Here is a 27,604-nt window from a genome sequence, read left to right as displayed (position 1 = left end):
AACATAGAAACTCCGTACAGAGAGGCACCCGTAGCCAGGATCAAACCCGGGTCACTGGCGTTGTAAGGCAGTAGTTCTACCGCTACCTAAATGTGAGCCCCAAATGGCGTTTATATAACACTCACTAAAAACACAAGCACGTAAGAAAACAGGACAGCTAAAGTAATAAGCTGACTGAGAGGTGAAAGTAAATGCATACCAAATGCACACATATAAACACCTACTGCGGGAAGTGTATCCTAAAACAATACACAAGATGGTACAATTTTTAAATGCAACATAGTCCCGTACTCATACAGAAGAATTCAGAGTAAGTAAAAAAACGTGTTTTTATTCTCCCCACCATTTCAGTCTCCATAGATGACATGGAATAAAGCACAATGACCTTGCTTAAGTTGACAACTGGCCCAATAAGTGACAGAATCGCTTTGTTGCTACTAGTTTGTACTTTATGTATTATGGCAGGGATCCGCTTCCATGAATCCACTATTCATTTGAACTGATTGTCAATCAAGGTTCCCTTCATCTTGGCTTTCTTGGCCTCCAGCTCAGCCTGTAAAAAAAAAAAAAAGAATCTTGTTAACAGGAAATCTGAACCTGCTTTGTACTGAAAATATCATTAAATTAATATCATTAAAGTACTGGTGGGAAGTTTCAATATGCCGGATATTGACTGTGTTCCATCATGAAAAGGGCTTGGACAGGCTGGAATTTGTTAAATGTTTCCAAGAAAGTTCCCTTTATCGATCTATAGAGGGCCCTACGTGAGAGGGTGCAACACTGGATCGCCTCTTTGGGAATGAGACAAAGTAAGCGACTGAAGTACCAGAGGAGGAGCACTGACTATAATTCCATTCGTTTTAAAGCAGTTATGGAGGATAGGGCTGGCCCTCAAGTTAAAGTCTGAAATTATGGCAAGACTGATTTTGAAGGCATTAGGCGATAATTGCAGAGGTCAAATGGCACGTTTGCCATTAGCGGGACGGCTGGCTTGTGAGATAGCAAGAGTACAGGGGCAGCATGCTGCTGTTCGGGTGAAGGACAAAGCTGGCACATTTACATAACCCAAGTTGATGATAACTGCTGTGGCTCTGGTCAGTGGATGTTTCAGATCTAAAGAGTCAGGATCAAGCAAATTCTTCCGCGAGGATAAGAAGTGGCGTTCACTTAAGAAGGCAATCAGGAGGGCTAAAAGTTGACATGAAATGGATCTGGTGTGGTGAAGGAAAATCCATCAAGATTCTATAGGTCTATTAAAAGGGTGGCTATGGAAAGAATATCTCCTTAAAGAAGCCATCTCTGTGCAGAGACAAAAGAGATGGGGGAAGATATTAAATTAATATTTTTCATCTGTAAATCAATATTTTCCAACTGAGGAAAAGATCATGGAAGCTACAGAATTAAACCATACGAGTTATGATGTCTGATACAAATTACCAAAGAGAAGGTGTTTAAGAAGGAACTGCAGATGCTGGAGAATCGAAGGTTACACAAAAAAGCTGGAGAAACTCAGCAGGTGCAGCAGCATCTATGGAGCTCCATAGATGCTGCTGCACCCGCTGAGTTTCTCCAGCTTTTTTGTGTAACCTACCAAAGAGAAGGCATTGACAGTTTTTAAACCAATTTAAGATGGATAAATCTCCAGAGGAAAGCCAGTGCATTCTCAGACTTATGAAAGCCGAGGAAGAATTGCAGAAGCCCTGGCAGAGATATTTGCATCAGTTTTGTGGTCTTTACACTGGCTTCTAGTCTGTCAAATAATTGGTTTCAAAATATTTCTGTTGGTTTATAAAGCACTAGGGCCAAAATATATTTCTGATCATCTGCTACATTATGAACCATCCAGACCTATGAGGTCGCCTGGGACAGGTCTGCTTTCTGTCCCCAGAGTCAGAACTAAACATGGAGAAGCAGTGTTTAGTTTTTATGTACCACAAATATGGAACAAACTTCCAGAAAAATGCAGGTCCGCTCCAATTCTCAGTTCCTTTAAATCGGGGCTGAAGACTTTTCTTTTAATTACTTTTAATTTTAATTAAATAAAAAAAATATTCATTTCTAACACGGCATTGTAATTTTTATTCTTGTATTTTATACTTGTCTTATTCTATTTTAGCTTGTTTTTATATTCTATTCTTTTTAATGACTGTTTTTAATTGCTTTTGATTCTTTTTAATGCTTTGTCTAGAACACTTTCAATTACCTTGTTGCTGAAACGCGCTTTGTAAATAAACTTGCTTGCTTGCTTCTTGAGCCACTGGTTAAGTTCTGGAAGATTGCAGGGTGACCAATGTTGTACCTTTATTTCAAAATGGAAGCAAGGACAAGCCAGGGAACTACTTGCCAGGGAGTCTGATGGCTTTGTGCATGGAAATTTGTGCCTCGTAAAACTGAGTGTGTCTTTTGAAGCGGTCACCAAGAGGGTTAATGAGATCAGAGGAGTGGATGTTATCTAAGTTTACTGTAGGATCTAGTTTAGTTGGGAAGTTGTGCCAAAGAATTGTGAAGTGTTGCACACTGACAAGTGTGAAGTGTTGCACTTTGGTATGTCAACTCAGGGCAGGACTTAGACAGTAAACAGTAGAGCCCTGTTGAATGTTGCAGGAGAGATAGATCCGGGGGTACAAGTGCATGGTTCCCTGATAGTGGTAAATCAGGACAGAGTGGTGAAGGCGATATTTGGCACGTTGGCCTTCGTTGGAAAGGCTATTGAGTTAGGAAATCATGTTGCAGCTGTACAAGTTTGTGAGATCATATATGGAGTACTGTGTGCAGTTCCATTCACCCAACTGCAGGATGGAAGTAATTAAGATGGAAAGGGTGCAGAAGAGATTCACCAGGATGTTGAAACCAGGAACTGCACATGCTGGCTTACACAAAAGGACACAAAGTTTTGGTTTACCACAGCGAGTCAGGCAGCATCTCTGAATAACATGGATAGGTGATGGTTTGGGTCGAGAACCTTCTACAGTCTGAAGAAGGGTCTCGACCATAAACCTCTCTGAAGAACATGGATAGATGAAGTTACGGGTCGGAACTCGTTCAAACTGGGCAGAAGGGTTCAGACCCGAAACTTCACCTTTACATATTTCTCCAGAGACGCTGCCCGACCTGCTGAGTTACTCCAGCACTTTGTGTCCTTTCACCAAAATGTTACCTGGACTTACTGGCTTAAGTTAGAAAGAAAGGTTGGATAGGCTGGGACTATGAGCTGTACAAAGTCACGAAAGGCACGGATAAAGTGAACATTCAGTCTTTACCCCAGGGTAGATGATTTCAAAAATGAGCGAAAATAGGCTTAAGATGAGACAGGAAACATTCAAGAGGGACCTCAGGGGCAACTTTTTCTGCACAGAGGGAAGACCATGTTTGGAATGTCCAAATGTCTTTTGAAAGTCTTAATTGGTCCCAGAATGCCACTTTAGTTGTCAAGGACAAGATGGGTCAAAGGTCCTGTTTCCATGTTGAACTTTATGATACCAATTGGTAACTTAGTTTAATTGAATTTTACATTTTCATTCGCCCTGTCTTTAGTATTACCTGCTCAATGACTTCAGGGTGACCTACATGCATACTTTAAACAAGCTCTAAGTTGTGCTTGACCTGGTGTCATGTGCACTCTTTTGGCATGTGTCACACCCAGCAACAGTGATGCCATCAAGCTGGCGGAAAACCCACTAAATGTTGTACGTTTCTAATCAAGAAGCATCGAAAGATTAATATTCGAACAGCAACATTTTTAGGGCAGCAAAACATGATTGCGTAAACACTTGGGATTGAATAAGAAGTTGCAAGTTAAAAAATATATAAAGCATAGAATTTTTAAATGCTACTGAGTATACAGAGTTCACTTGAATTATGTTTGAGAGGTCAGAAGCTGTTCAGCAGTAATTATATTTTGCCATTCAATTAAAAACTCCTAATTAAAAATTACACCTCATTCTACACAGGATGATATTTTAATGGGTTTTACAGCAGAAAAAGTGCAGGGAAATATTGCATAATACCTCAAATCTCAAAGATGACTGTACATACGAAGACTTTAACAGCACACTCTGTGGGAAAACAGACTCTCAATGACAGCAGCATTTGGATTTGTGTGAAGATGCAGACATTAGAAGAGGCAGTGGGTTTAACAGAGGAACGGTGTTCAACGTGGACTGACTCTTTGCTTGTTGTAACTGCACATTCATGACCATTAATTTTCAGCTATAAAGATGACCAAGCTCAAGGGACCAGCATAGTTTATTTAAAGTGTGTTTTTTGTTGTTATTGCAGAACAAAGGGCAATTAATAATTGACACTGTTTTCTGGAATGATATCCTGGAATAAAATCCTATGCAGGCATTTTGTGACTACATTCAACTCAATTCCAAACACCTGTGCTTTGATTTCATGTCAGGCTAGGATGAAGACATTCTTGTGCAGTAGCAGCCAAGTCTGAGGCAAAGCAAGTCACATTCACATTTGTTGTTATTTTTAAATCACTGGTGCGTGAGCAAAAATGACATTTGTGCAGCAATCCTGGCTGGATTGTTAAATTATTTTTGAGATTAATTCTATGTGTTACTTTGATAATTTCTGAAACTTCTGACTGCAGAGAAACCATGTTCTGAACTTGGAAATAGTGATCTGTCACAGACTGCAAGTGATAAAATGTTGCTTGACATACCAGTTCTTGCAGTCGCTTCTTGCTCATGCCTTTCCGCTCGAGTTGCTTCTCAATCACCTTGGCATTTTGTGCATAGGAGTCAGCAATCTCCCTCTGTCCAACACAGAAAATACAAATTAGATCATCTCTAGTCCTGCCATTCAGCGAGATGACTTGCTGCCTGTCAATATTTTTTACATCCACACCAAATTTACAATGTAGGGAATTTAAAAAAAAATTGTTAACTCCAAAACTGATTTATTAGTATATCATCATTTTAAGCAGTGAATCAGAAGCAGCTAGGGTGAACCAAAGTACAGAGGATTGTCACATGGTTAATAAGGAAAAGCTGATCTAGTTGGGTCCCATTGGAGTTTAGAAGAATGAGAGACCATCTTTTTTGAAACATTGAATATTCCTAAGGGCTCGACAGGATAGGTTTCACCTTGTGAAACAGTTCAAGGCCAGAATACATAACCACAAAATGTCACAATACAAATTTTAGTTGCAGCGCGGAAATAGGCCCTTTGGCCCAACAAGTCCACACCGACCAGAAATCCCCACACACTAGCAGTATCCTGCACACACTAGGGTCAAATTAAACTTACACCAAACCAATAAACGAGTTTGGAATTCCGACTGCACATGCCCAGGTCATAGGTCACTCGTTATAAACAGTCTCGGTGGTGCTGCGTTGTGTGCAGGCCTGCGTTTCTTCCACGGTCGGGCCTGGCTCTCCGGCCGCTGTTGAGTTGCTGCTGCGCCATCCCCGTCCCTGACCGGGGTGGCCCTGGGCTGGCAGAGCGGCCCAGGACCTGTAACCGCTGCTCGGTTCTGCCTGTCTCGCCAGGTTGGCCCGCAGCACTCCACCTCCACCCCCCTGCCCCTCAATCCGACATCGTGATCCTGCTGAAGATGGGCAGCTGCCGGCCCTGCTCGAAGACGGGCGACGTGGAGCCGCTGCAGCTGGAGTCGTCCTGGTTGGAGAGAGAGTCTGAGGACGTGCTCTTGCTGGCCATGGGCAGGTTGGGCGCCCGTTGGAGCTGCTGGTAGTGCTTGTGGCAGCAGCAACCTCCTCCGGGCTCTGGCTCAGGCAAGGCCGGGGCCCTTGCTCCTCCTCGGGGTTGTGGATGAAGTGGCAGTGGGTACCATAGGGGCAGAAGCTCCTTCTTGTACTTGGGGTGGCGGCTGATGGAGCACAGCTCAGCCAGGCACGGGCGAATTGGCACGTTGCCGTAGCGGCCCATCGGGGTGCGGATTCCTCGGTAGTTGGAGTGGGGTTGGGCTGCAGTTGCCGCTTCTTCTCCGCGCCGGCTGTGGGCCTGTGGCCGCCAGTGTCGTCGGGTCGGGGATGTTGGTTGGGCAGGCGGGAGAGGCAGATTTGAGCTGGAGTTGGTGCTTCTCTACGCTGGTGTCCCAGCCCAGTGGCAGTTCAGCAGTGCTTGCGGTGTTGGGGACCCGGGTTCGATCCTGGTTGCAGATGAGGTGCGTGTCTGTGTGCGTGCGGCTGCTGCAAATGTCTCTCAGCCAGTCCAGGATATATACAGCACTTTGTTCGTTTTTTTTTAAATAATATAGCACTTAACCTTTAACAAATCCCACGATTCCTTGCGTTTTTCGGAATACCGAACTCACTTATTAACGGACAAACCTGTAGGTCTTTGGCGCGTCGGAGGAAACCGAAGATTTCGGAGAAAACCCACACGGTCATGGGGAGAATGTACAAACTCCGTACAGGCTGCACCCGTAGTCGGGATCGAACTTAGGTCATCGGTGCTGCAAGCACTGTAAGGCACCAACTCTACTGTTGCGCCACCGTGCTACTGTTAAAAAATGTCTTCTCTCAGAGGGATTGTGAGACTTTGAATTTCCATGCTCCAGAAGGGATGCATATTTTCAATAAAATTTGAAAAAAACATGAATGAAAATGTATTAAAATGATACAAGAACGCTTGTTAGTAATCTACTTTAACCGTTCACATTGCAATTCAGGAAGCTTTAAAAGACAATCACTATGTTTTAATATTTATTTTCCCCAACGTGGTGTGGCTGTCACTTAAAATGCCAGCATTTGGTATGTATTACGAACTGTCTCCAAGCACGAAAGCAGCTAAGAGTTAACCACATATTATCTTCATGAAAACTATGCAATACTAAAACAAACATTTCCAGAACTCACCGCTTCAATCTCCTCTTCCTCCTCATCAATAGTGGATACAGTGACAGAGCTGAATTTGCCCATGTCTTTGGTCCTCTTTGTCATCATCACCTGTAGAAGCAGAAACGTGTAGACTAGTGCTTATGATGAAGGAATATTTTGCTTGTTGATTTTAAGAAAATAAAAGTATGTAGTCTATTTAATGAGACACTATATATCATTATTTTTTAAGCCTGGATAGGTCATACTTATTTGAGATTTATCTCCCAACAAAAACAATACTACTTTACTTTTTTACTGGTTGTTCCAAGCTGTGCGATCTGCTCCAAAGCTTTCATTGAAGCAATTTCTCAGCACAACATCACCAACAGGCAAGAATAATGTTAAGCATGAGGACAGTACTCAGATTTAAATTTGTTTACTCAGGGAATCCTTAACTTTTCCCCAATGGCAGAATTGTGAACAAGAAATTTATATACACGGACCCACATTCTATCGTTTCACCTTACTGGGTTTAGCATAACCAAACGCGTGATTCATCCTCTAACTGAAATATACTGTTAGACACAATGTTTAAGAAGGAACTGCAGATGCTGGAAAATCAAAGGTAGACAAAAATGCTGGAGAAACTCAGCGGGTGAGGCAGCATCTACGGAGCGAAGGAAATAGGCAATGGTTCGGGTAGAAACCCTTCTTAGACACAATATGTAGAAGCATGAAATCAGGGAATTCTACCCAACTGGTCTATGCCAAATAGTGGGTATCCTTGCATGTTAACCCCATCTCCCAGCACTTGGTCCATAGCTCTTCATTTCTTAGCGATTCACGTGTTTATCTATATAACTGTCAGCAACCGAGCTTCAATCACACTCTCAGGCTGTGCATTCCGGCTACTTAAAACTCCATGGATGTTCTCCATATATGAAGGTCCCCCTCACATCCTATCTGAATCCCTAAACCTATATGCATTAGTTCTGATATGGGGCTCCGATTCTTGCAATCTTCTCTGTCTATACCCCACATATAATTTTTACATACCTCAATCATCTGCTCTCCCAACCTCCTCCGCTCCAGGGAGAAAAGGTTTAGCTTCCCCAATCACTCTTTATAACTGAACTGCTCCATCCCAGGCAATATCCTGGAGAATATCATTTACACCCTCTGGAGGGCTATCACATCCTTCCTTAGCTTGATGACCCGACCTGGTCGCAATATTCCAGCTGACATCTGACCGATGATTTATGAAGTTGGAGCATAACCTCCATACTTTAATATACACCTATCCATGTTCTCCTGAGATGCTGCTTGATCTGCTGAGTTACACCAGCACTATATCTTCTGTATTCAATACCTAACTCATGAAAGCCAATATCCAGTATGCCTTCCAAATCACATTGGTACACAAAAAAGCTGGAGAAACTCAGCGGGTGCAGTAGCATCTGTGGAGCAAAGGAAATAGGCAACGTTTCGGGACGAAACGTTGCCTATTTCCTTCGCTCCATAGATGCTGCTGCACCCGTTGAGTTTCTCCAGCTTTTTTGTGTACCTTCGATTTTCCAGCATCTGCAGTTCCTTCTTATATTCCAAATCACATTGTCTATCTGCATTGCCACCTTCAAGGATCTATGGATTTCTACTATGAGTTCCCAATGTTCCCAACGCTATACTTGCCAAGATCCAATCAGTCGTTGTGTGTCCCAGCCGAGGTCAGGCAGCATCTCTGGAGAACATGGATTTGTCTACAAGGTTAAGCCTAACAACAGTGCTAGTGAAGTTGCAGGGAAGAGTTCTGAGGAAGAGGATTAATCACTTGGAAAAGCAGGAACTTATCAGAGACACCCAGAGTGACTTTGTCAAGGATAGATCCTGTCTGACCAATTTGATAGGATTATTTGAAGAGGTAACAGGATGAATGAGTGAGGGTGGGGCTAAAAATGGCAAGTGGATTTAATGCAGAAAAATGTGAGGTCAGGCAGCATCTCTGGAGAACACTACCTTTGTCTACAAGGTTAAGCCTAACAACAGTGCTAGTGAAGTTGCAGGGAAGAGTTCTGAGGAAGAGGATTAATCACTTGGAAAAGCAGGAACTTATCAGAGACACCCAGAGTGACTTTGTCAAGGATAGATCCTGTCTGACCAATTTGATAGGATTATTACAAACAGCAATGGCCCTGGCACCAATCCTTGTGGGACATCACTGGTCACATAAATAACCCACTACCATCACTCTGTCACCTTTCGCCATGCCAATTTTGGATCTATGTAAATCACATCTACTGCCCCACCCTCACTGATTCATCCTGTTACCTCTTCAAATAATCCTATCAAATTGGTCAGACAGGATCTATCCTTGACAAAGTCACTCTGGGTGTCTCTGATAAGTTCCTGCTTTTCCAAGTGATTAATCCTCTTCCTCAGAACTCTTCCCTGCAACTTCACTAGCACTGTTGTTAGGCTTAACCTTGTTACCAGGTTAGAACAGAACAGGTTTGCTGAACGCTATTAATGTGGTACCTCACTTACCTTCAGCAAACATTTGGAAATCTCAGCTAGAGTCACAGCTATTTCTTCTCTTGCCTTTCATTGCTGCCTGGATTTAGGGATAAACTCCATACTTCTATTCATGTCAAGTCATCTTTATAACGAAGCCCAAAGGAAACTTAATAAACACCACCTCATCTTCCATTTGAGTAGGTTGCAGCTTACCAAAGTCAATGTAAAATTGTACAACTTCAGGTAACTGAAGTATCAGAACTTTCATTGGCTCAAGTTTACCCTCCCCATCAGCACTGCTGGTTACATCCCACAATACTGCATTTAATAACATTTTGCACATCCTTGGTTTGTATGTTTACTCTAGGGACTGTTCATCAACACAATGAGCAATACACATCCCTAGAGCAACCACAAATTGGCCACAATCAATCACAAATATTCCCGTCGTCCTATCCAGCCCTCCTTCACCTTCTCTGCAACTAACCTTCAAATTAACCTCACCTTAAAACTAACTTGTTTACAGAAATACAATTGAAACAATGCAAATTAATTAATAGAGAAATAAAATTGAAAACCGGTACGCTGATTAATCCCGATTCTCTTTCTGTTGATGCTGCTGCACTGCTGCTTCTCGCTTTTTCTGTGTTCATTTTCAATTTCTTGATTGTATTTATCGATGTACCTCGAAGATATCATTCGAACGATGCCCAGAACTACACATGATTTACATGTTTACCACAATAGTACTGATTTTCCAGTTGCATTTCTGCATAATCTTTTATTTTCAACTTAGTGATTTACTGACATTGCATCATAACTTTTCATTATTATCACATCTGTTCCCCAAAACACTGATACTTCTTCACTTTCCCATTTTTAACTCTCATGTTGCAAGGGATATGTGGTTTCCTTTAATAAAATTGTAAATCTAAGTATCAAAACTATTTGCTGAGTGGTGAGAACTTCTGCGGTCACATTAGCGAGCCTGTGTGGGATTTATTAAAGTTGAAATGAGACATGGAGGCTGAACAGAGTTGTACATTTGGGCTCCTTCATTCAAAAATGATCAACCGTAAAACATTGAGACACACAGCACATTGATAAACATCTGGAAGAGAAACAGACATTAAAGTTTTAGAGACACCCTTCATCAGATAACTTAAATGTCAAGGTTAAAGCCCTGTCCCACGGTACGAGTTCATTCCACGAGTTCTTCCGAGTTTGCCCTGATTCGAACTCGGAGATTTACGGCAATGGCCACTCGTCGGTACTCGGGGCTCTCGTGGACATTTTTCATCATGTTGAAAAATCTTCACGAGTCTTCCCGTGCTTACCTGCCGTTAGCGAGTCTTCCCTGAGTTGGATGATCAGCCATGATCATATTGAATGGCGGTGCAGGCTCGAAGGGCCGAATGGCCTACTCCTGCACCTATTTTCTATGTTTCTATGTATCCTGAGTATCTGCCGCTAGCGCTAAGAGACATCTCCGAGCTCCGACGTACCCGCTACGATCATTCTCCGTGCTTACCACGAGTTTGATTTTTTTTAACTCGGGAGAGCTCTTGGAATGAACTCGTACCATGGGACAGGGCTTTTACTAATTAACGTCATGCAAATCTAACATTTTTTGAATTTTAGAACTTTTACTTCCATGAACAAAATAGGAACTGACAGGTAAACAGCATTAAGATAGAGATCATCTATGATCTAAAAGAATCAATCATTTGATTTTAGGATCATTTTATTACCTTGAATCAGTGCTACTGAATCTCAACAGGATTCGTGGTGGCTATATGGGAGCTGAAAGTTCTTTACAGCTAATGTAAAGCATACTTTCAGAACAATGTGAAAGTAAATACAAAAACAGTCCAATCTATTAGGACATATAAGGTTCCAGCTCATCCTATGAAAGATTCAACACCCAAAACCTGCTTATTTATCTCTGGAGAGATCCTTATGGTCATCAGTTTTGGTTCTCTATGCCTTTTGATACACTACTGACCAGACCTGCCCTAAACCTCCAATGCTCCAAAGAGAACAATCCAAGTTTGTCCAACCTCTCCTTATTGCCAAGAGAGCTAGATAGGGTTAAAGATAGCGGAATCAAGGGATTATGGGCAGAAGGCAGGAACGGGGTACTGATTGGGGATGATCAGCTATGATCACATTGAATGGCGGTGCTGTCTCGAAGGGCCGAATGGCCTACTCCTTCACCTATTGTCTATTGTCAAATAGCCTCTAATCCAGGCAGAATTCTGGTAAAACTCTTCTGCATCCTCTTCCAAGTCTTCACATCGTTCCCATAATGAGACGATCAGTTACTGTGGACACAATACTTCAAATGCAGCATGACCAAAGTTTTATGAAGATGCAATATGTCTTCCGGAGTCTTATTCGCAATCCTTTTCCATATGAAGGGAAGCAATGCCACATGCCTAAGACACAAAAAGCTGGAGTAACTCAGCGGGACAGGCAGCATCTCTGGAGAGAAGGAATGGGTGATGTTTCGGGTCGACACCCTTCTTCAGACTGGTTAGGGATAAGGGAAATAAGAGATATAGACGATGATGTGGAGAGATAAAGAACAATGAATAAAAATATATGCAAAAGAGTAACGATGATAAAGGAAACAGGCCATTGTTAGCTAGTGCGACTTGGTTGGAGGAGGGATAGAGAGAGAATGAATGCTGTGGCTACGTGAAAAGAGAAAAATCAATATTCAAACCACTGGGCTGTAAGCTGCCCAAACGAAATATGAGATGCTGTTCCTCCAATTTGCGTTTAGCCTCACTCTGACAATGGAGGAAACCGAGGACAGAAAGGTCTGTGTAAGAATGGAAAGGAGAATTAAAGAGTAGCAACCAGATCAGGTTGGTTCAGGCGTGCTGAGCAAAGGTGTTCCGCAAAACGATCGCCCAGTCTACGTTTGGTCTCGCCGATGTATAAGAGTCCACATCTTGAACAACGGATACAGTAGATGAGGTCGGAGGAGGTGCTAGTGAACCTCTGCCTAACCTGAAAGGACTGTCGGGGTCCCTGGACGAGTTGAGGGAGGAGGTATAGCGACAGGTGTTGCATCTTCTGCAGTTGCTGGGGAAGGTGTTGCATCTACTGCGGTTGCTGGGGAGGGGGTGGTTTGGGTGGGAAGGGATGAGTTAACCAGAGGGTTGCAGAGGGAATGGTCTCTGTGGAAGGCGGAAAGGGGTAGAGATGGGGAAATGTGGCTAGTGGTGAGATCCCGTTGGAGGTGGCGGACATTTTGGAGGATTATGTGTTGTATGCGATGGCTGATGGGGTGGAAAGTAAGACTAGGGGGACTCTGTTGCGAGTAGGGAGAGGGGGAGCAAGGGCAGAGCTGCGGGGTACTGAGGAGTCATGAGTGAGGGCCTCATCTATGATGGGAGAGGGCAACCTCCATCCCTAAAGAATGAGGACATCTCGGATATTCTAGTATGGAACACCTCATCTTGGGCGCAGATGCGGCGTAGACAGAGGGATTGGGAGTAGGGGATAGTCTTTGCAGGAAGCAGGGTTGGAAGAAGTGTAGTCGAGATAGTTGTGGGAGTCAGTGGGTTTGCAATAGACCACTCAATAGCCATATATCTTTTTAACCCTCAATCTCTTACATTGCCATTTTCATGGTGCAATGGACTTGGCCTCACGATCCCCGTTTACATCAATGATGTTAAGGATCTGCCATTGACCGTATACTTTCTCCTTTCATTCAACCTCCTAAAGTGTAATACCTCACACTCCTTCTGCCATTTTTCTGTCCACAAACTTAAGGGCCTGTCCCACTTGGGCGTCATTTGCATGTCATTTACACATCATTTATGTGTCACGACGCACGACGCGCGTGTCGTGACGCGTACATGGTGCGCATTACGAGCACATGGTGCGCGGTGACATAGGCAGTGACGCGCAGCTCCCCAGGATTTTTGGATGTATAAAATCTTCGGGCGCCATCTGCGTGACGTGCAAATAATTCCCAAGTGGGACAGGCCGTTTACTAACCAAAATTTAAAAACTTACATATTTTGACCTCTTTCTGTTAATTTAATATCTAGACATCCACAACAAGCATAGAACATTCCCGGAGTACCTACCCCTGTTCAAATTACAACCTAAATATGTTCAGTTAATGTACAGGTACATGTGGCTCCTCTATTTTCTTATTTTTTTAATAATTGTACATGCAATATCACTCATTTATAGTTTTTGTACCCGAGTTAGGTGGTGATCCGCAAATACTTGAAGGTATCTAAAAGGCTTGAATAATTCTTAAAATTGACTTCAGTTACAGCAAGAATGGGAAGGCAGAAAGCCAATCATCAGCCAGTTAAGTGGGAACAGCCACTGCACCATCTACCACTTCGTTGGCCACTGAACACTTAGCATTACTTCATAGGCAACCGCTGCGCAGCAGAAATCAGCATTAACAAGTCCTTTGCTTGCCAAAATTGAAAATATTTAAGCCCCTTTTTACATTTTGATAAATATATATTAATGGGGGAAAGGAAGATGGGAGATGTAGGGGAAAGTAATTACTTGTTCTGTCTCCCTTTTACTCCTATAAAATATTCCATTACCAGCAGAGAAGATGTCAGGTTCAAATTAAACATCAACCAGAATCTCTGCAACAGATAAAGGCATCCTTGGAGACAAGTTCAACATGTCCCAGGAATAAGTCCCCAGCTGGTGTAGGTCAGCCAAAATGCCTTTAATTATTTTCCCATAAAGCAGTTTGACTGGGGTCACCAGAAAGTAGTCAATCATCATTTGTTTCAAGCTTAAGCCTTAGAAATGTATTCAAGTATAAATTAATACACTGCAAGCTTCCATAAACAGCGGCCAAGAAGCACCAACTCTCCCAATACTCGGATAGTATTTATCCAGTTATAAACTTTTTGTTTTGAGTGTGTGCAGGTGATGGTAGGCATTAGGTGTTAGAAAGAATCAAGGTTATTCTTAGAATGGTTAGAAGGGGCCAGGGGTGGAAAGAAGGGATGGGCAAAACAACAATTTTCCAGACAATTCAGAGGTGTAGCTGAAATCTTCAAAGCCTGTAAAACCCTTTCTGTTGTGTCTCTTTCCCACCCAACTTGCTAATTAAAAAAAGTCAGAAAAACACCAGTGTTAAGTTTTCCATACATGCTCCTCATCCAGACTAGTCACTCTCTTTATCTTTAGCATTGTTTCTGCACATGATGAAATTTTAATCGAGAACTGCTTTTTATATGCAAAAGTCACCCTGTTCCTTATGGGAATGAAAATCAGGCAGACATAATTGCTGGCTTAAATAAATCACCAAGGCTGAATTGTCCTAACTGCATTGGGCTGCTCATCGCTAGACCCGAGGCTTCTGTTATCATGTAGAACACTGGAACATTTTGTGAAGATATCATCATCAAAAGATTTACTCTTTGAAGTAAGAGTAGTTGAGATAGCTGGATTATCTGTGGGGATCAAATATTGCAAAAGTAAATTTAAAAATGTACCAGAGAAAAATGTTTCCTCCTAGATTTGATTGAATCAGAACAGTCCACAAATGTTGTTAAATCCACTCCACTATTACATAATTAAGCAATAAACTTTTCACATTTCACTCTTCCTCCATGAGGAGTCAAAAGCATTAAACTCAACAACCCTGTTCTTTGGCTCTGCAAATAATTACTTCACCACACGTAAAGGCAGGTATAGCGAGAGAAAATAAGAGTAGAAGAACAAGGGAAGGAATCAAGAGGGTAAGAGAGAGAAAAAATAAAAAGAGAGGCCCATGAAGAAAGGGAGAAGGAACAGTGAAGAGAAAGCGAAGGGGGATGTGGGAGGGTGAGAGAGGAAGTGAGGAGAGAGAAAATACAGATAAGACAACCATGCTTACATTTGACAGCAATTGGCTTTCGCGAGTTTCCATTATTTCTTATCACTGAGGTACTTTTTAATAACTTTTGATTTACAGAGTAAAGCATCCCAAGTTATTTTTTTTTACATAAAAGTATTTCACTTATCTTGAGCATTTGATACAGTCCAGACTCAATCTCAAAATGAATACCTCAAAAATATTTATATAAAAATGACCTCCATGAACTGCCTTAGAAGTCAGTTTTGCGGAGCCAATTATTCTTTAAAGAAAGCAGTGTTCAGGTGACTGAATAATAATAATAATAATAATAATATTTATTTATATAGCACTTTTCAACAAAACCAGTATTTGAACCAAAGTGCTTTACAGAGATTGATTAAATTAATTGAACAGATCAATGCAATAAATCCATACAAATCAAAAAAAGAGAAAAAAGAGAAAAAGAAAAAAGACACAGAAACAGTACACTATAGAAATCAACATGAAACGTCCCCCCACAGCAGAATTCACTGTGAGGGAAGGCACCAAAAATATCCAGTTCTCCCCCTCATAGTCCACCCGAGGTCGGGGCCTATATCTGGCCTCCTCAGCCATATATAATATTGCATGCAACAGGTCCATACAGATGACACGGTCCAACAATTTTTGAAGCTTTAAAGAAAACTTGAAACTTGTTGTGCTTTTCTCTGATCCACTATAATCTCTAGATACCTCCAAGCTCTCATATCTCACAATAAAACTCCAGCCTATGCACAATCAAATAACCTCAAAACTGAACTTATCTGCTATACCAATTTCTGAACTTAGATAACTGATCATTAATATTCCATCTGGATTCTATCCATCTCATCATAGAAGCTCCTCTCCAGTCACTTCCATAATATATTATATCCCAATAATTATGAAAGCAGCCCACACATTACGTACACCTGAGTGTGCATAATAATTATTACTCCAAATCTGATTCATACATTTTCACTTCTATCTTTATCACCTTCATTTCCTTCTTTTTATCACTTACAGGTCCCTCTCTTATCATTCGGCTCACTACATTTGGTTATGCTGATCTCTACTCCAGAATCCCCTTGACAATCTCATTCTCCTGATGTCATCCCTCGCTCATTGCCCTCTCGTGCCACTCAAAGCATCCTGTTCTTGTGCCATTCTTCACTCCCCTATTCTTACTGCTCACTCATCTCGCTGCCCAGCTCATCTGCCGAGTATTAAATGTTGGAATTGCCATTTTTGTCCCAGTGTTTTCCTGATATTTGGTCACACTTCTGTCCATCTCCATATCTTCTTCCAGAATACACGAGTCTATAGCAGATGAAAGATTGAGAAAATAGTCTTTAAGGAAATCCAGCAATGGGATGATGGCTTCTAGTCTCGCCCACATGCTAATCATCTCTGCTGCACCAAATACTCCCGCACCCCAATCCTCCTGCCATCCACAAAGAGTAAGAGCAATTTTGGAATATGAGAGGTATAGAAAAGGTTGCCTGTCAGATCTCTTTTATATCTTTCACCTCTCACCTTAAGCCTGTTCTCTCTAGCTTTAGATTCTCCTATCTCCAGAAAAGATGATAACTATTCATCGTATTTATGCGAATCATGATTTTATCAACGTCTGTAAGCCTCCTATGCTCCAGGGAGAAAAGATCTGGCCTACAATTCCAAACTTACAGACCCAGCAATGCCTTCTTAAATTTCCACGGCACTCTTTCCCATTTAATCACATCCTTCCTGTAGCAAGTAGACCAAAACTGTGCACAATATTCCAAATGTGGCCTTACCATTGCCTTGAATGTCAATACTTTCACCTCTAGAATTTTACAAATTTCTATGTGTTGTTGCCCTCTTTCTTCCTTTAAGATAGCCCTGAAAATCCATCTCTTTAACCCTAAGATTCTGGTCATCTCTCCTTTCAAGTTCTACGGTGAAGCACCGTGCTATATATTGCTACGTTACAGATGCTCAAAAAAATGGTTTTGCAATTTACTCTCTGAAATTCAGAACAAAGAATTTGATTACACAACTTGGAGTTGTGCTGCAGAATAAACATATTAAAAACTTCCACACTGTTCATATTTATCAGCAGGACATTAACTTTTAATTTTAAACACAAGTTTTAAATTCAAGTTACTAGATTAGAAATGAAGACAACAATTCCATCCATTTGTCATATGTCTCAATAGAAACTAATTGTTCCCTTGTGGCAGCATCCAACTGGATTTGGAACATGTTTGTGGAGGCTAAAACTAAAAGATAAGTAATCATCCCATGAAATGCGGCCTGTATACCTTTTGACAGTTTGTGCCCTGGTTCCCATGCCCTGTTGTCACAATTTGACACAAGATATTGCTGCAGTTCAATTACTCTATTCCTTTTGATTAAGAAGTAACTCCGTTAATTTTCCTCTTTTTAACATCTGTTCCTTGGGAAATGCAGTCTTCAGGTGTGTTCTGAACACACCATCCATGTTGAAGGATGGCACTATAACTCGACATTTGTTTAGCTTTTTTTCGCTCTACAATTTTTAGACATAATTCCATCATGTTTTAAATTATTTTCTGGACCAACTATACTGGATCAACAACCATTCAACCGCTAAACTCATTTGTTCTCCGCCTTCCATTAACAATCCTCTTTTCAATATAAGGTAGATAAAAATGTATTGATTCGGGTCGAGACCCTTCTTCAGATCCATAGATGCTGCCTCCCCTGCTGAATTTCTCCAACATTTTTGTCTACCTTCGATTTTTCCAGGATCTGCTGTTCTTTCTTAAACTCTTTTTAATATACAGCTCTATTCAAGATTTTACCTGACCATTACTAACATCTCTGTTCCTTCAATTGCAATATTGCATGATTACATCTTGCAAATGTCCTGAGTTTTTATCTTTGTTGGAGAAATTAAACAATAGCAATTATCACTGTTGGTAGAAGCACAACCAGCAACTGAACATAAAGTTACGAACATTCACATTTTCTTTGGACGGATGTTGTCACTGTATATAACAGAGCATCACATTAACTGAGTTGAAACCCACTCTGACGGCAGCAGCTGATGTCAGCTACATCAGCAGCAAAGGTAGCACAGTAAACCCTTGTTATAACAGACCACAGGAGGGGAATGGTGTTCGTTATTGCCAATTGTCTATAATAACCAAATACGGGAGTATCATTGTATGTACTTGAAACAAAGACCTGCAGATGATGGTCAATACACAAAAGGACACAAAGGTAAATCAGCGTGTCAGGAAGCAACGCCAAAGAACATGGATAGGTGACGTCAGGACCCTTCTTCAGACTGATTCAGTCTGCTGTGTTACTCCAGCACTTTGTGTTGTTTCACCTTAAAACTAGGCGCTAATGGTACTGGTCAACATCAGCGAGCTCCTCTTCACCAGCTGCTGTACGTTCCAGTTGAAACGGCTGTTGTTGTGGTTCGTGTTGCAGCCCCTGGCCAGCAGTGCTTTCTTCAGGCCGCTACCAATGACAAGATGCGCTCCTTCCCCTCTCACCAGTTGCGATTCCAAGGTGGAGTATGTTGGTGGCTGCAGGGTTGGGGAGACACTGTGCCCGAGCACATCCTGTCGGGGGCAGCAGCTGAAGAAAATGCTGTCGCCAGGGGCTACAAAATGAGCCACGACAGCCGCATCAAAGGACCGTGCGGTCGGTGAAGAGCTCATTGTTGCACCATTCGAGTCAGGGATGGCGTCGGAAGCCAGGGCTCTAAACGGCCGGGGAGACAGTGCGAGCCAGGGGTGGGTTGGCAGGTGTTGGTCTCCTCTAACCAAAATCTGTTATAAAGGGGTCCGTTAAGCCAGGATTTACGATGACTAACCACCCTCAATGCTTTTTGGCCAGTAGGCTAATAAAGCACTGCTGTCCAGAAATTCTGGCTCGCAAAAATTAGCATAACTTTTGTTTACAATAATTATTACAAAGAGCAAAGCCACCCTGCACCAATGCCAACAAATTTAAAATGTTTAACACATTTACAGTGACTTGGATAATGTTCTACTGAGGCCTCCATCCTTGTGTATGTGATTGCATTTACCATTTCTGCCCAACCAGATGAAGCCATTCTGTTAAAACCACCACGTGGGGTGAAGCAGCCAACAGGCATTAGAACAGAACACTTCGGCCCACAATATCTGTGTCTAACATTATGCCAAATTTAACTAATCTCCTCTGCTTGTACATGCCGCCAACCCCTACATGTGCCTACCCAAACGCCTCTTAATCGCCATTATTGTATCTGCTTTAAACACCACTCTTGGTAGCCAGTTCCAATGAGTTACCAACCTCTGCAGATGCACCACAGCAAGCATCCTATTGGGTTGCATCACAGCTTGGTTTGGAAATTGCATAGACGCAGCCCAGTCCATCATACAAACTAGCCTTCCCTCACCGACTCTATTTATACTTCACACTGCCTTGGGAATGTAGCCAACGTAATCGAGGATCACTCGCATACCGTCATTCCCTCTTCTCCTCTCCCCCGTTGGGCAGAAGATACAAAAGCTTGAAAACATATACTTCTTCCCCGCTGTTATCAGACACTTGAATGGACTTCTCATTTGATAAGGATGTGTTCCTGATCTCTCAATCTATCTTGTAGTAGCTGTAACATTACATCCTGCACTGTTTTCTTTCTATTTTGCATCACCTTCTGTACTCATGAATGGTTTGATTGAAATCACGTAGAGATAATTTACCTAGATGGCATGCAAAACAACATTTTTCACTGATAATAATAAACCAATCCATTTAAAAACAGTTCAAAATGGTTTAAATCAGGGGTCGGCAAACTACGGCCTCCGGGCCGAATGCGCCCGTAACCCAAAATCATCCGGCCCGCAGGCGGATTCTTTCCCCCGTAATCATCCAGCCCGCCGAGCTCCCACCACGAGCGCAGCCAAGCTCAGGCTGTACCGCATCCTGTGCAAAGCCGCCGGCACAGCTCGCATCTTCTGTGAACACATTTAAGAAAGAACTGCAGATGCTGGAAAAATCGAAGTTAGACAAAAATGCTGGAGAAACTCAGCGAGTGAAACATACAAGGAATGCATGAGGCTGCCTCACCCGCTGAGTTTTTCCAGCATTTTTGTCTACCTTCTGAGAACACGTGATTTGATGCCTGCCATCCGGGACGGGATCCATGTGTACACGTGATAGATGTGGCCCGCCAACCGCTCACATACATGCGTACTGGCCCCTATGCAGAACAAGGTTGCTGACCCCTGGTTTAAATAGAGCTATATATCATAGAAATAGCCCTTTGGCCCAAGCAATCCATGCCAATCAATCTAACCAGTTTAAAATGCTTAAGTGATAGAAATGTAATTAATGTAATTAAAATCATTAAGATTACTAAACTAAAGAAAACCTACTTTTCTGTTTCAATTTTTCAATTCAAGCTCAGCACCCACATTTAAAATGAAGTGATTCAGCTGCTCAGCTGCAGAATGGTGTACTGGAACCACTACATAACACCCCTGGACTCAGTGCAGAGTTCAATGGTGTAGCAAGAGGACAGATTCACTGGCATCTGACCTCCAGTTGCTCCTGACTCCCACATACAACACAGTCACAGAAGTCAGGAATAAACTGACCCATGCACTGCAGCTCGCCAACAACTTTCTGAAAAAATATTGGCAAGATCTGGTCCAATGACCTGAGTTGTTAACTATTTTTCTCTACAGATACAGCAGTTACTGTCCTTATTTTGGAATGTAAAATAAAAGAACGTATTTGACATATCCAAATATCTTGGAAAAATCCTCCTTAAACCCATAAATAGTTACATTTGCAACAAACCGTATGAACGGTGGGGAAAATTGCAAATGTAATTACGTCTTGCTCCCAATTAGTTCATTACTGAGAGAAATGCTGAATTTGAGTCTGTGGCATTTTGCACGTCATAAACATACTCTAAACCTTATTTCCCAGAACAGTCACTTAGGTATTCTACATTGACCAAAATAATAACTTCCTTGAATATGTATTATCTGTATTTTTTTGTTGTCCATATCTGTCTCAGCATAAAGCATGTGTTAACTGCTTGGTCCAATCACCCCGTTTACATGAACAATGAAATCTTATGTGGCCCACATTAAATTTCATGTATTGCTGCAAATATATTATTATGTGACCTTGAATTGCTTGATAAATAAATCCTCCAGCAAATTCCATGATGGAAATATTTAAACATTCAATCTCACCTTCTTCGGAGGTTCCTGTTTTTGACTATATATATTTGTGGTACCAATCCCTTGGCCGAATTTCACCAAAGCACCATCCACAATGAAAGTAACTGGAGTATTCTTCTGTTGGTGCTGATAAAAGAGAAGCAGCCCACACCTGCAAAAGTACATCATTACTAGACATTTTTTACAACAAGAATGTAAACACATCTGGAAATTTTGATAAGGACAATGGATTAAAGATTTGTTAAACCAAAGCTTAGTCCCATACGAACTGGGCATATGAAGATAAATGAACGTGGTCAACAATTCAAACATTAAAAGGAATTTAAAAATTGTATATCCAAATTTCTGCTACTAATTCCTGAATGTTTACATTTAATATGAACATGATATATATGGCTTAAATAACTTGTATACAGTGCACATTTGAAATATTAGTATAGTTAAACCGATGAGAACATGAAACGAAGAAGTGCCCCATCCCAAAAGGTCATCTATTCATGTTCTCCTCGCATGCTGTCTGAATTATTCCACCTTGAATTATTACAACTTCCACTTGTTTCAGTAAACCTGCATCTGAAGTTCCCGTCACCCAAAGCACCATGTGTGTGTGTGTGTGTGTGTGTGTGTGTGTGTGTGTGTGTGTGTGTGTGTGTGTGTGTGTGTGTGTGTGTGTGTGTGTGTGTGTGTGTGTGTGTGTGTGTGTGTGTGTGTGTGTGTGTGTGTGTGTGTGTTATCTCAGCTTTTGCTATTTCAGTTGAAAAAATAAAGTAAAAATTCTGAAACAAATATAATTTAAGAATATATTTTTGGCTATAATGCAAATAGGTCCAATTCCCAAGTGAAGAATGCTAAGTGACTCTTACTATAAGGGATGACATTCTTTTACAATGCCTTTGGGTTAAATAGTTGAATCGGACAGCAAGTTACTTTGAACAACCATATCTGGTATTATTCTGAATAGGCAATGTGATTAGTCCTGGATGGGTGCCAAATTCATGGTGATAAGCAGCTAGAATCCATGATCATTTACATTTTGCACCAGATTGTAGTCACTATTTAATTAGTGACCCGAGCACTCATTTCCAGCACTATCCGATATAGTCTTGTAGTCATACCTTATTCTCTCATCCAACACTGTTCCAAACTGTTATTCACCTACAATGCACCTTCAGTGAAATTATAGGTACCACTTAAGTGCTCATGTTGCTCATGCAGAGGTTGAACATGTATAATTCCCTGTTTATTAGCTCTCCGAATACATACCTCATGCTATTAATCCACACTTCCATGGACGTTCAATTATTATTAGCATAATAAATTAATATTTTGCTTTTAAATCTGAGAAGACGCAACAGAACTTCTAGACTAACCAATCACACCAATCAAAAAATAAATTGTATGGGATGGAAAAATGAAATAATATGTTATGTACTACCTTTTATGACTCTCGTTTCGCCTGTACCATCAATACTTGCATTGGTCACACTCTTGGTTCACCCCTTTCAAAGACCTTTCCTTTCGTCCTTTCTGCTCTCTTCCTTTTGTCCACAACTTCAAGCTTGTTTTACTCCTAACTTTTCCCAAATTTGATTAAATTTATCATTCAGAAAAAAATAATTGTTTCTCACTGCAGACACTTCATGAACTGTTATTACCAAAAACTTCATTAAGCTTATCAAGCAACTGTAGCACCATCTCACAAATATTGCATTTGTTATTAGCAAAGGATCACGTCCTTTAATATTCATACCTGACAGATCAGCTACCTTATGTTACATTTAGTCTTGACTGCTTATATGTAAAATTACACAAGATAAGTAAACACAGAAATATCAAGTACTTACTTTCCACATTTTTTCCTAAATTGCTTCTCTATTCCTTGTGGCCTACAAGTGGGAAGAAAAGAAATGATGACTGTTTTAAACAATTACTCATTAAAATTGAGCTTGTGTGAATGTTTTAACTGAATCCAACCAGTTTGATGAAAGTAATTGGTCAGATAAAAGTTACTTCTGCAGCTGAATTACCCATGGCCATTTGTGCTCCCTCACTTACTCAGGTTTTTTTTCCTTGGAATCTCTTGCCCACATTTCGCTTAATTTAAAACCTCTTTAATTTATTGTCAATTCAAAATAGAGGAGTGAAAGCACCAACTTACATATGACCTGTAAAATCTTAACCCTAGAATACCACAGGTCACAGTTTGTGAATGGATTTACTAAAGTTTTAAAGCCAAGGCACGTTTCAGCATTCTTCAAATGATTCTGCCTTACCGTCGTAGGTAAATGGTCTCATCTTCCTCAGCATTACAGAATTTATGAGCATGTTTGGATGCATCGATGACACGTGCTCTATCTTGTGGTCTCATGGGAAGTTTCTCCAAATGGCAATCTGAAAAAGAAAGGAAACATTTTTTTTAATGCATAATCAGTATTTCCTGGATTGCACAATGAATAGTGTAAGATTAGTTCATGTACACATGAAATTCCCAAATGGTGATCTGACTGAAATCCGGCAGAAAATCGAATCTTAGTGGTCCCGAGATAAGGAATTATAGTGGGTGATGAAAGTGATTCTGCCCAAATTAAAAAAGCCTCTATATTTGCACCTAAAGCATCATTCAATTGTAGGATACTAGCACAGTCACATGGAGTAATAAAGTCAAATAGCACAGAAACAGGCCATTCGGTCCAATTTGCCCATGTTGGCTAAGATGCCCCATCTACACTAATGCCATCAGCCCATATTTGGCCCATATCCCTCTAAACCTTTCCTATCCATGCACCTGTCCAAACGCCTTTTAAATGTTACAGTACCTGCTTCAACTATCTCCTCTGGCAGCTCGTTCCATATACCCACCACATTCTGTGTGAAACTAACACCATCCTACACACTATGGGCAATTTATAATCTTTGCCGAAGCCAATTAACCTACAAACGTGCACGTCTTTGGAGTGTGGGAGAAACCGGAGTACCCAGAGAAAACCCACGCGGTCACAGGGAGAACGTACAACTCTGTACAGAAGTAGCAGTAGTCAGGATCGAACCCGGGTCTCTGGCGCAGCGAGGCATCAACTCTACCGCTACGCCACCGTGACAAAAAGGTCGAAATGGTAACGGCAAGAGGAGTTGTAAAAGGGATCGGCAAAACATTTGCCAAGTCTACCCTTGGTCTCACCGATGTAAAGGAGGGGGAGGGGAGGGGCAACAAATGAAGTAGACAAAGTTTAAGCGTCACCCACCCATGTTCTCAAGAGATGCTGCCTGACCCTCTGAGTTACTCCAGTACTCTGACTTTTGTTTTTGTAAACCAGCATCAGCAGTTCATTGTGTAATTAAGTTTTTGGTAATAACAGTTCATGCAGTGTCCGCAGTGAGAAACAATTATTTTTTTCTGAATGATACATTTAATCAAATTTGGGAAATGTTAGGAGTAAAACAAGCTTTAAGTTGTGGTCAAAAGGAAGCGAGCAGAAAGGACGAAAGGAAAGGTCTTTGAAGGGGGTGAACCAAGAGTGTGACCAATGCAAGTATTGATGGTACAGGCGAAAAGAGAGTCATAAAAGGTAGTGCATAACATATTATTTCATATTTCCAACCCATGCAATTTATTTTTGGATTGTTGTGATTGGTTAGTCTAGAAGATTCTCAGATTTAAAAGCTGGGCTGAGAGAGATCCTCAGCCCCTCTCAACACACTACTCGAGACCGCGGCTTCGGGGCCTACACGGACTCGGGCGTTCGCTTACCGAGGACCAGCACCATCTGTCCGCACAGGCAGTAGTAGACGTGCAGCGGCTTCTCGCCGTCGTCGTACTCCTCTCGGTCGCGGGTGTCGGAGCACACCACGCTGCGGGACACCACTTTCGGCATCTTCGGCGGTCAGAGCGGGGCCGTCGCCGGGGTAACGCTCATTCGCCGGCCGCCATCTTGGACGGCGGGCCGCGGGGCATTGTGGGAGCGCGGCCTGGCCAGGCCAGACCAGACCAGACCCAGACCAGACCCAGACCAGACCAGACCAGACCAGACCCAGACCAGACCAGACCCAGACCCGACCCAGACCCAGACCCAGACCCAGACCAGACCAGACCAGACCAGACCCGACCCAGACCCAGACCAGACCCAGACCAGACCCAGACCAGACCCAGACCCAGACCAGACCAAGACCAGACCCAGACCCAGACCCAGACCAGACCCAGACCCAGACCAGACCCAGACCAGACCCAGACCAGACCCAGACCAGACCCAGACCCAGACCAGACCAAGACCAGACCCAGACCCAGACCCAGACCCAGACCAGACCCAGCCCCAGACCCAGACCAAGACCAGACCAGACCAGACCAGACCCAGACAAGACCAGACCAGACCAGACCAGACCAGACCAGAGATCCTTTTGGACCAAACCATGTGTGGGCTATGAGGTGAATGTGGCTGCTTCACACATCAGCTCCTAGCACCACTGAGACAACATTTCTCACAACCTCAATAGTGTTCCATTGTCATATGGATCAAAACAAAATCGAAACAACGAAATTCTTGCTGCAGCACAATGTGTACACAGTGAGGTTTTGTCTTTCCGCTGAAGATAGACACAAAATGCAAGAGTCTGCTTCAAACATCAACTCCTAGCACCACTGAGTCAACATTTCTCAACCTAGCAGTAGACCTCAAGAGTCGGGAGTGTTCCATAGTCATATGAATGAATGAATGAATTAATTAATACGTTTAGTGGCCATGTATGTACTTTAGTTAGACTTTGTTCCTCCCACACTGTTGAGTGCAGCAAGCTTTCGCCATTCTGTTCGGTCGTGTGCGACGTCTTCCACCCTTGATAGGTTAGCGTCCCGGGCTTCCAAATCCATCTGGAATGTTCGCCTCCATGTGAGTAGGTCGGCCTCTTTTCCTTCTTCCGTCAGGTTGCCATGTCATTGTTATCTTAGGCGCATGTTCTGGTGACATTCTGAGTACATGTCCTGCACATTTTATCCTGTGTACCTCTGTGTCCTGGCTGAGAGGCTTTGTTGCAGTTTCCCAGTAGATCTCCTCGTTTGTGATGTGGTCTCTGTAACTAGTCTTCAGGATCTTCCTCAAGCAGCGTTGTTGGGATGCATCCAATTTATTTTTCATCATCACTTTGATTTTCTATGTCTCACTGGCATAGAAGAGCTTAACTGGAAGAGCTTGACTTTTAGCATCTTGGATATCTCGCCATTAAACCATATTGGCTACATTCTTCTGAAGACTGATGCAGCTTTGCCAATATGGGAATGTTGTACACATATTATTGTATGTACACATACAAGGAATTTGCCTTGGTGCTCCACTTGCAAGTGACAACATGACTTACAGTAAACCATTAGGAATAAAACATAAAACATTAAACATTACAAATCAAACATTATAGTTCAAACAAATGAATGAAATAAAATACCAAAGCAAAAGGAGGCTACAGACTATTGGTTATTGAGCAGAGCTACTGCTTGTGGGGAAAAAAAGTTATTTTTATGTCTGGCTATGGGGCCTTTGCTGGTTCTGAGTCGCCTTCCAGAGGGAAGAGCTTCAAAGAGTTTGTGGCCAAGGTGAGAGTGGTCAGAGATGATCTGATCCCTCTGCACCAAACCAAAATCAAAACAACAAAATTCTTACTTGCTCATGTATCTGGACACGGCGGATGGCTTGATTATGTGTTGTCTTTCCGCTGAAGATAGACACAACATGCTGGAGTAACTCAGCATGACAGGCAGCATCTCTGGAGAGAAGGAATGGGTGGCATTTCCAGTCGAGACCCTTCTTCAGACTTGATTTTTCATGGACTGGATAGTACATAACATAAGCTTTTCACGGTACCTCAGTACAAGTGACAATAAACTAAACTCAACTACCTGTTCTCGATAGATATATAATTGACAAACAAAATAAATTGAAGTTCATTAAATAACAAAAACCTAATATAGTGTGAACAAAACAAAAGTCCTTAGTGCAACCAAGATGGTTTGCAGTTCAGTTGTTTGTAGTTCAATGGCCTGATGGTTGGTGGAAAGAAGCTGTTCCTGAACTTGGAGGTCACGGTTATCAAACTCCTATGCCTTCTCGATGGCAGGAGTGAAATGAGCATGTGGCCAGAGTGGTGTGGGTCCTTGATGATGGCTGCCTTTTTGTGGCAGCTTCTATAGATCCCTTCGATGGTAGGGAGGGGAGGGCAGTACCCGAGATGGACCA

General features: G+C 42.1%; 1 protein-coding gene across 1 annotated transcript; it reads right to left on the bottom strand.

Annotated features, from left to right (window-relative positions):
- Positions 1–315: 315 nt before the first annotated feature.
- Positions 316–25,358, bottom strand: steep1 (STING1 ER exit protein 1). The gene is made up of 7 exons (XM_055644089.1): positions 25,135–25,358; positions 23,660–23,777; positions 23,231–23,272; positions 21,399–21,537; positions 6,831–6,920; positions 4,673–4,765; positions 316–553 (listed from the first exon to the last, which is right to left on the bottom strand). Exons 1-7 carry the CDS (start codon positions 25,256–25,258, stop codon positions 491–493), a joined length of 669 nt encoding a protein of 222 aa, XP_055500064.1. The 5' UTR covers positions 25,259–25,358; the 3' UTR covers positions 316–490.
- Positions 25,359–27,604: the final 2,246 nt, after the last annotated feature.

The sequence above is a fragment of the Leucoraja erinacea genome, chromosome 12 (genome assembly GCF_028641065.1).
Source record: "Leucoraja erinacea ecotype New England chromosome 12, Leri_hhj_1, whole genome shotgun sequence".
Classification (NCBI taxonomy): Eukaryota; Metazoa; Chordata; class Chondrichthyes; order Rajiformes; family Rajidae; genus Leucoraja; species Leucoraja erinaceus.
The sequence above is the reverse complement of the archived record's forward strand: the minus strand, read 5'-3'. Positions and strand labels throughout refer to the sequence as shown.